The sequence below is a fragment of the Salvia hispanica genome, chromosome 1 (assembly GCF_029641045.1).
Source record: "Salvia hispanica isolate PSC_SH4W2 chromosome 1, Shi_PSC_v1, whole genome shotgun sequence".
NCBI classification, from domain to species: Eukaryota; Viridiplantae; Streptophyta; class Magnoliopsida; order Lamiales; family Lamiaceae; genus Salvia; species Salvia hispanica.
In genome coordinates, this window is record NC_142692.1 from 24,788,729 (window position 1) to 24,799,044 (window position 10,316).

Below are 10,316 nucleotides of genomic sequence, written 5' to 3' on the forward strand. Positions count from 1 at the left end.
TTGCGCCTCTTCAAAGTGGTGTGTTGTTGTACTCATTACGTCATCCAAGTGCTGGGGTTAGGAGCCCCTTGCACAGAGGAAGACTTGTACAAAACAAATAAATCAGACATGGATCTATTTGATCGATTATGCGATTAACCAATTCACATGTTAAACAGATAATTGCATGCTAGAACGCAAATAATTCATGCTTAGAAAATATAAATCCTAAACATGCTTTCTACGGTTTAGGGTTACCGATTTGATTCTCCAAAGAATCGACGATTGCTTGCGCCTTCTCCACGATGATCTTCAATACTAGACCACGGATCTTCTGACTGGTTCCCGAACTGTATCTCGATATCAGGGTGGGCTGATCTTATCAAAATACTAGGACTCGAATAAAGAAGACAGAAAATTCCTCACGGAGAAGAGCTGAAGAATTTTTGAACTCCTCTACTAATTAGAGAGGGGGCGAAAATTACATCTAATAATTAATTGTAATTCTGTCTCTCCTTTATTCTCCTATTTATATTAAGTTCATATTGGGCCCAGTCAGGGATCTATGGAAGGTTTTGGATATGGGCTCCCCCAATTAGCTTTTTAATAATTAAATTGAACTCACAATTTAATACAAGCTTATATTGGAATATTATGAGCAGCCACTACAGAAGTAATATTGCACTCCCCATCCAAATCCGAAATTACAAGTAATCCGGGTTTCCGTTTTGTTTATTATTTATTTCTCGCGCTTAAGATATAAATGTCCATTAATTAATTAATGTCTGCTATGGACTTAATTAATTAACATCTTATTAATTCCAAGAGTGGACTTAGCAAGAAACACTTATTTATTATTCATAGAGTGATAAAACTCCAACTGGCCAGTTTCCGAATAATAAAACATTGTTCAAGCTCCTCTTGAGGACATTATCAAACGAGAATCACCTCGCGCGCAATTCAACATAATAGCAATCCTAGCACCGCTAGATATTAATACCACTACCCAATATATCAGGATTATTGGGTTGCGAAAAACCTGCACCATTTGATAAGTCAAAGTAGTGCATAATCAATACCGTATGCTCAATGCTAACGTATGTAGATTAAGAGATAGTATTTTATCAAGACCTAGTCTTTCAGTAGATAGCATAAAGACACGTCTTGCTGTTAGATCCATTCAGTGCTATACCACACCAATGTCATCTTATTTCAGTAAGGCTTAGAAATAATCGGACTGACATTGCAACCTTTCACGATAGGTAGTCTAAGCCTATCTGGGTTGTGAAATTATTCTTTTTCTTTTGCAAAGCATTGCATAGAACCGACTGTGTTACCTTAAAGTGGACGACGCCCACAACCAGTCTACTAAGCAAAAGACTTAGACTTTGTTTGCTTCTTATACATTTAAATGTTTATAAAACATCTTATAAATGCACAAGCAAACACAATGTAATAATATACTGATTCTATTCATGCGAAACTGCTCGAATAATACTGAATCGGGTTAAAAGTGGATTATAGAGTTTTACTTATACAAGCAAGATTCTATTCGAGCGAAACTTACTCGAAACATGTTTTTCAGTATACCAAACCTAACACCAAGAACTTATTTTGAGTTTCTACTGATTTCCTTCGAGAGTCCTCTTCTGCAGCTTTGCGGTTACCTTCCTCTTTCTAACCATTGTTTAATCGTGTCATGTATTGCATGACGAAAACCATTACTCTTATCATGTATTAACAAGCACATTCCCAACCATTAATAAGCAAATTATACATATGCCTTTTGACACACATATCCAATGCTTTATTATAGCAAAACTTAAAGGAACAATTAATAAGCTTAAACAAGCAATTCTAACAAACTGAACAAGCAATTCTAACACTCTGAACAAGCAACACGTTTATCAAGCAATTCTAACACTTCGAACAAGCAATTATACCATGTTGAAAAAGCAAAACGTTTATCAAGCAATTTCAATGGGCAGACAATTCGAAATAGCTAAATAATAATGTACTTAAAAAGCACATTCCACGATTTCAATGCTTATCAAGCAATTCTAACCCACTGAACAAGCACTTTGTTGAACAAGCAATTCTAACACACTTAACAAGCATTTCTAACGCACTGAATAAGCAATTATCAAACGAATTAGATTCAAAGCAAGCAATATGTATTATGTAGACAAGCAATTAATCAAACACAGTGAAGCAATTCACTACTATTTAAAGAAATCCATAATGTTTAATCAAGCAATTCACCACACCCTCGTCAAACAATTAATGCATAAGCTTAATCAATCGCAATGAAGCAATTCACTACTACTTTTTTTTTACCTAAGTATAGATAAAGCGATCCATAATGTTTAATCAAGCAATTCACTACACACTCGTCAAGCAATCAACGCATAAGCTGAATCAAAAAAATTGCATACATAGATCAAATAATTGCATATACAGAGAAATAGCAAATTGAAAAATGCATACTCATCAATTACCATACGATTAGAAGGAAATGACGATTCATAAAATTGCATACATATCAATTACCCAACCATCACCAACAAATCAGAAAATTGAATACGCATCAATTACCCAATTACCCAACAATCAGCAGCAATACTAAATCAAAAAATTGCATACACAATCAAGAGCATCATAGGGGCATCTATGCATAGCAGATAGTGTCGCCCTCCACCAGATGCAATCATAAACGATGAGAGAGCATGGTTGGACAGATTTTAGCAGCGACGTTCTTTCTTCCGTGGATGGAGGCGAAGAGAACTGGTGTAAATCAACGATTTCTTCCTAGGGTTTCTAGGTTGAGAGCGTCGATTAATTGCAGGATAGGGGAGAGAGATTCTAAATCAGAGTCCAAATTAATCGTGATTTTCAAATCTGTATCGGTTTCATTTATAGTCAAATGACAAATATACCCACACAAGCAATATTTTGTTATTAGACAAGCAATTAGTACTCTAATCCTACAAATCAATCTCATCCATCTAATTAAGAGATCAGACGGCGTATAATGATGTTAGGTTGTCATTTTAACTATGATGTCACCATAGTGCTCCCCTATGTTTATAACCAATTTTGGCATTTATTTTTTAAATAATCAAATAAGGCAGTTTACGCCAAATTATGGAATCAATAACACTTTAAATAAAGGAATTATGTTAGGAAACAAGGCATCAATAAAAGTTTAGAGAGAGGAATTATACAAGGAAAAATAAAATTTGAAATAAAGGAGTATATAACTTAACCTTTTCTTTCTAAACAAGAAACGCCTGCCCTCCCCCCATAAATTCCATCTCTCACCCCTAATTTCAGATCCGCATTCTCAATTCATTCTTTTGCAAACCCAGAATTGTTTCTCTCTTTTCGACACCATGACTGATCAACCTGAATCATCCGATTCGTAAGTGTTCCTGCTCATTATCAGATCTCGCGCAATATTTCTTGATTGTATTATTCTGATGCAAAAGAATATGACTTGGTTATTGTTAAACGTTTCTCATTGCTTTTTCGTGTTCTTATTGTTTTTTTGAATTTTGATTATGATGTGCAGTAAGGGTACAAAGAGGGATTTTAGCACTGCGATCTTGGAGCGGAAAAAGGCTCCGAATCGGCTGGTGGTGGATGAGGCTGTCAACGATGATAATTCGGTGGTGTCTCTTCACCCTGATACGATGGAGAAGCTCCAGCTTTTCCGCGGCGACACCATCTTAATCAAGGTTTTATCTCATCTCCACTTTCTCTGCTTAACAAATTAAGTCAATTTCGTTCAGTTTGATGGTTTTATGGAATTATGGGGTTAATGTGAGTTCAACTTCAATTTCAATCAACTTAACTTCTATCGACTTAACTTTAACCGAATACCGCTATTAAGGGAAGTGGTATTTCCATGACAAATATGTTACATTTTGACACAACGCTGTTAGTTAGCAATGTCTTTACCACTGGTTATATGTGTATTGTGCGATGCAGTTGTGAAGGATAAGTAGTACGGAGTATGACTTAAGCAGAGATTAGCAATGTCTTTGATTCCCTACTAATATCTGGTTGTTTTTATATCTTGCACTTGTTAAGCCTTTATCGGCTAGATTTTGTTTTGTAGTTATTTTGGTTTTTCTTGGTGTGATTTTGTACTATGGAAGAACTTGGGTGTTTGCAACAATCACATGGACTATATTGTTTGGGTATAAATTTTGTTTCCTTCTGTATTAATGTTTATGTTAATCATTGTTGATGTAGGGTAAGAAAAGAAAGGATACAGTGTGCATTGCCCTTGCTGATGATACCTGTGATGAACCAAAGATCCGGATGAACAAGGTTGTGAGAAATAACTTAAGGGTTAGGCTTGGTGATGTGGTCTCTGTGCATCAGTGTGCTGATGTGAAGTATGGGAAGCGTGTTCACATTCTTCCCATTGATGACACAGTCGAAGGGGTTACTGGAAATCTTTTTGATGCCTACCTAAAACGTAAGTTCGCTTGCCTTTTGATTTGCTTGACTTTTCTCTGTTTTGGCCTGTTCACATTTTGGAGGATTAATCTTACCAGAACACTTGAATGCGTGTAACTTCGTGGTTCATTCAGAGTTCAGGTGTTTCTGATTGAGTGAGAGTAGGGAAGCATTTTGAATGAACACACTAATCTATTCAATTGAAATTGGAATATGGTTTATTGAAATTGGTTTATAGAAGTTGCTGCTGAGATTGACATAGAAAAATTGTCCTTCATGTGTTGGCTGTCTTGGTTTCTATGTGTGGCTAATAATTTTTTTTTATTTTCCTTAGCATATTTCCTGGAGGCTTATCGGCCAGTGAGAAAAGGTGACATGTTCCTTGTCAGGGGTGGAATGAGAAGTGTAGAATTCAAAATTATCGAAACTGATCCCGCAGAGTACTGTGTAGTTGCTCCTGATACTGAGATCTTTTGTGAGGGAGAGCCTATTAAAAGGGAGGATGAGAATCGCTTGGATGAGGTTGGCTATGATGACGTTGGTGGCGTCCGCAAGCAGATGGCTCAGATTCGTGAATTGGTAGAGCTACCATTAAGGCACCCCCAACTTTTCAAATCAATTGGTGTCAAGCCTCCAAAAGGAATACTGCTCTATGGACCTCCAGGATCTGGAAAGACCTTAATTGCCCGAGCTGTGGCTAATGAGACAGGTGCTTTCTTCTTTGTTATTAATGGACCAGAAATTATGTCAAAGTTAGCTGGAGAAAGTGAAAGCAATCTCAGGAAGGCATTTGAAGAAGCTGAGAAGAATGCACCATCCATCATATTCATTGATGAAATTGATTCAATTGCGCCCAAGAGGGAGAAAACCAATGGAGAGGTTGAGAGGAGAATTGTTTCCCAACTGTTGACATTGATGGATGGTCTTAAAGCCCGTGCCCATATTATTGTAATTGGTGCTACAAACCGTCCCAATAGCATCGACCCTGCCCTTAGGAGGTTTGGTAGGTTTGACAGGGAGATTGATATTGGTGTTCCTGATGAAGTTGGGCGTCTTGAGGTCCTTCGTATCCACACAAAGAACATGAAGCTTGCTGAAGATGTAAGCTAGAGTTTCTTGAGCTTTTCTTTGATATTAATCTCATCCCTCCTGCATCACCATAGATATAGTAACAATAACATAACATTGGTCTATTTCTCAGGTTGATTTGGAAAGGATTTCCAAGGACACACATGGCTATGTTGGTGCTGACTTAGCTGCATTGTGCACTGAGGCAGCCCTTCAATGCATCAGGGAGAAGATGGATGTGATTGATTTGGAAGATGACACTATTGATGCAGAGATACTAAACTCTATGGCTGTTACCAATGAGCATTTCCAGACTGCTCTTGGGACAAGCAATCCCTCTGCTTTACGTGAAACAGTAAGCACTCTGTCATACCTCTCCATGTTTTCTGTTTTCTTAGTTCCTTCACATATCTGATTATATCGATTATTTCTAGGTTGTTGAAGTGCCTAACGTTAGCTGGCAAGATATTGGTGGCCTTGAAAATGTCAAGCGCGAACTCCAAGAGGTATTTACCTGTTTTCTTGCTCTCTGTAGAAAGCCAACAAGTGTCTCTCTGAACTCATGTTTTCAATCTCTTGCTGTGTCAGACTGTTCAATACCCAGTGGAGCATCCTGAGAAGTTTGAGAAGTTTGGCATGTCACCTTCCAAGGGAGTGCTTTTCTATGGCCCTCCTGGTTGTGGAAAGACTTTGCTGGCCAAGGCTATTGCAAATGAATGTCAGGCAAACTTCATCAGTGTTAAGGGCCCTGAGTTGCTGACTATGTGGTTTGGAGAGAGTGAGGCCAATGTTAGAGAAATTTTTGACAAGGCTCGTCAGTCTGCCCCTTGTGTTTTGTTTTTTGATGAATTGGACTCAATTGCAACTCAGGTTTGTATGGAAACTCTTGATCAGTATATTTAATTTTCACTGCTTTGTTGCTTCTAATTTACTTCATTTCTGATCTTCTATTTGCTTACAGAGAGGAAGCAGTCAAGGAGATGCTGGTGGTGCTGCTGACAGGGTATTGAATCAGCTCCTGACTGAAATGGACGGAATGAATGCTAAGAAAACAGTTTTCATTATTGGTGCGACCAACAGGCCTGATATAATTGACGCTGCTCTTCTCCGTCCTGGCCGTCTTGATCAGCTGATTTATATTCCTCTCCCTGATGAGGAATCACGCCTTCAGATTTTCAAAGCATGCCTGAGAAAGTCGCCTATTGCCAAAGATGTAGACCTTAGAGTCCTTGCTAAATACACTCAAGGTTTCAGTGGTGCTGACATTACAGAAATCTGCCAACGTGCTTGCAAATATGCTATTAGAGAGAACATCGAGAAAGTAAGTGTTTCATAAGACTCCCCAATGATAAAATGGTTTGCTTTGGGAACATGACATGTTTTGATAAACCAAATCTCAAATGTGCATTCCTGTAATTTTTTCAGGATATTGAAAAGGAGAGGAGAAGAAGCGACAATCCTGAAGCTATGGAGGAAGATGTGGATGACGAAGTAGCTGAGATCAGGGCTGGTCACTTTGAGGAATCAATGAAGTATGCTCGGAGGAGTGTGAGTGATGCTGACATTCGCAAGTATCAGTCATTTGCTCAGACACTGCAGCAATCAAGAGGATTTGGTTCTGAGTTCCGGTTTGCTGACAATACTAGTGGCTCTACTGCAGCTGATCCTTTTGCAGCTCCCACCGCCACAGCCGATGATGATGACCTTTATAATTAGGTGCGCACAAGCCGCATCTCACATGGTTCTCCCTACATTCTAGTTTCCATTTCCCCTAAATGGGGGTGTTTTCATTCATGGAATTCACCTGTATTGTATTAACTTTATAGATTACTATTTATTTGAATTCCCATGCGTCTTGTCATCTGCTTCTCTATTTGAATTGGGTATGAATTTAATCTTCATGTGCTTTTAAAGTGGCTGAAATCTAGATTGACCAATCCCTGATTTAGAGGGAGAGGGACCCTAGTTTGGATTGAAAAGGTGGGGAGATGGTAGTCCAGAATAAGAGTCATCAAGAAATAGCAGAATCAGAAGTTGGTCGCACTTTTGAAATGCTAACTGGACCAGGCTATAAAGAGCATGAAATAGATAGAGGGACCTTAAAAACAGCTGGATTTACTATCCAACACATGACACTACTTGATTCATACACTACTTTTCTAAAAGTTGAATCATTTTACTCGGAATGGCGCTGCATCTTTTCCCACATTGCTTTGCTTTGCTTGTCTTTTAGTACTTTGATGATGGGTTTGGCACCTCCTTTACATTCTTCTGTGTTATACTATTTGACTCAATGCAATAGTCGAATTGCATGTCTGCACTTGATATTTTAAAATATCGATAACCAGCCCAGTTCTCACACTTTAAAAACAAAAATAACGAGTATAAAGAAGAAAAAAAAAACATTCTTAACATCTCCAAGAATTGGATCTCACTATTTTTGCTTCAGTGCGCTAGAGATAGATGCCTTGAGCAGAGCCTTCCCTAGAGTTTCATCATTTTTTTTAATTTCCTTTTCAGGGTCATTCATTTTGTTTTCTTTCACTTCTATAATACTACTAACTAATTTTATTTCCTGCTTGTGATGCAAGCTTACTGATTTATTATGATCACAAAGATACATGAAAACTAGTATAAAAAATCATTTATTTTGATTCTTACTTATGTTTTCATTTCATTTAATAAAAAAAATTCATCAAATTTCAGTATATTACTAATTAATTTTTTAATCTTAAATTGGTGTTTCATTTTTGTGGTTCTGAATGATAGCTAGTTTTTCTTTAATAACTTGGCTATAATGATAAGTACTCAAGACACCCACGGACTATGATTCTAAGTAATAAAACTATTTGAGGCAGAGTTTGTCAGGATTGCACGTGTTACACATTCACCTGTGTTTCAATTATTTTTTCACAAATTCACCTCTCAACATTTCCACACTCAAATCAGATTACTGTCTTGGTTATTTGTTGTGGTTCCAAGCTGTTACCAAGCGACATCCCTCTGGAAAATCAGGTATACAATATTTATGGGATGAAACAACAAACATGCTCAAATGTCCATCCTACAAACTTCCTTTATAGGAATATATCATCAATTTTGATTTTATTGGTCCACTAACCCTACTTTTTTCTCTTGTACCTTTTCATTTCTCCCCCCCTCTCTCTGCTATATATGCAAACAATTTACTATGAAATTAGAAGTATTAATTGAATTCAGACCTTTGATCTTTCTTAGGAGAAATTAAAAGTATTAGTCTTTATTTTGGCCACAGTTTAAAAGTAGTGGAGTAGTATTATTCTGATAAAGGATTAGAAGGGTGGGTGTGGCAGATGTGGTCTTCCCTCAACTGGATAACTAATTGTTTGAAGTCGAGAATAAATTGAGGTTAGAGATGCTAGAATATGTAGTTAATAAAGTAAATATGAATATTGTTTTGGTTGTTATATTGGGTTGGATAATAGTGGTACGTGATGAAGGGGTTTATGGAGTAGTTTGTAGTTATACAGAAATGAGTTAGTTAAGCAAAGATGGTAAAGAGAGGGGTTAATAATGTGGAATAAGAATATAGGATGGTCCTAGCTTCCATAAAATATCTTTGACGTGGTTAGAAATTTACCTGGCACGCCTCCTGATTTTCCCCTGCCTTCATTTCCACAACCACTGGCTGGGGAAAAAGGGTAAATATAATACTTACATCAAGATCAAACCCTCTCTCTCTCTCTGCGCCCCAATTATTGTTACGAGAGAGGAGGAGGCAACCGAGCGATTAGGATTAGAAACTGCAAATTTATAGTCTCTAAATTAGGAGTAACACTTATGTTGAATTAGTTAACGTTCCTAAATTGAAGTCATTTTATAAAAAAAAAATTCAGGAGATGTTTTGGATTCTGTGCACTGCATACGAGTCCCCAATACGTCTATTTTCATCCCTGTCTTGATGATTGGTATAGCCGCATACATACATTAACCTATGCATTCCTAATTAGTTCTAGTATTGCCTGATTTTGTAGTGCATGCATGATGCATATATCAATATATGTGAATGTGACTGATGAGACATTGGATTGTGGTTGAGCTGCTTTGACATCGACCAAATTAATTTCATTTTAACTTATTTTCAAGTATTGGTTGAACCTGAGGTGTCTTTAACAATTTTCATCATTATATGGTTGACTTAATGGCAATTGACATGGTCCTCATGGATCTGGTTTAATCAGCTAATTCTAACTTGTTTATTTGTGAAGAAAGTTTTCGTAACACTCAATCCCATTAAATATGAAATATTTGGTTTTCGGCACATGATGTTATGTAGTGTTTGTTTTGTGAATTATTCAAGAGAAATGAAAAAACAGAGATGGTGTTGTTTATTTTAGGAAGCGTTTTATTTTTAATGGGATAACCTAAAAAGGAAAAAGTTTCATTTTTAATAGAACATGAGGAGTACTTAATTACTTCATCTTGTTGTTACATTTCTCTTTTACCGGTGATGGCTTGCTTAATTTGCATAGAAAATAACATCTATATTTTTCTTATAATCCACGGGAATTAATATTTATAACGTTATACTCCCTCCGTCTCATTTTAAGTGGAGTATTTCTATTTCCGGCACATGATTTTATATAGTGTTATGAGAATAAAGTAAAAAAGAGGAAAAAATTAGAGAGAACGATGTTTTCATTTTTCGAAATGTGTCATTTTGTAACATTCCAAAAAGGAAAATGTACCACTAATTAGAGTGAGAATGAGGGAGTACTAAATACAAATATATAACTTTGTAGTATTTGTAAGCCTCTAGTTGT

The 10,316-nt window shown here is 36.8% G+C and overlaps 1 protein-coding gene across 1 annotated transcript; it reads left to right on the forward strand.

Annotated features, from left to right (window-relative positions):
* Window positions 1-3,244: 3,244 nt before the first annotated feature.
* On the forward strand, window positions 3,245-7,375 carry LOC125222205 (cell division control protein 48 homolog E-like). The gene is made up of 9 exons (XM_048124702.2): window positions 3,245-3,400; window positions 3,551-3,716; window positions 4,237-4,465; window positions 4,781-5,547; window positions 5,648-5,869; window positions 5,949-6,020; window positions 6,103-6,384; window positions 6,476-6,835; window positions 6,940-7,375. Exons 1-9 carry the CDS (start codon window positions 3,372-3,374, stop codon window positions 7,228-7,230), a joined length of 2,418 nt encoding a protein of 805 aa, XP_047980659.1. The 5' UTR covers window positions 3,245-3,371; the 3' UTR covers window positions 7,231-7,375.
* The last annotated feature ends 2,941 nt before the right edge of the window (window positions 7,376-10,316 follow it).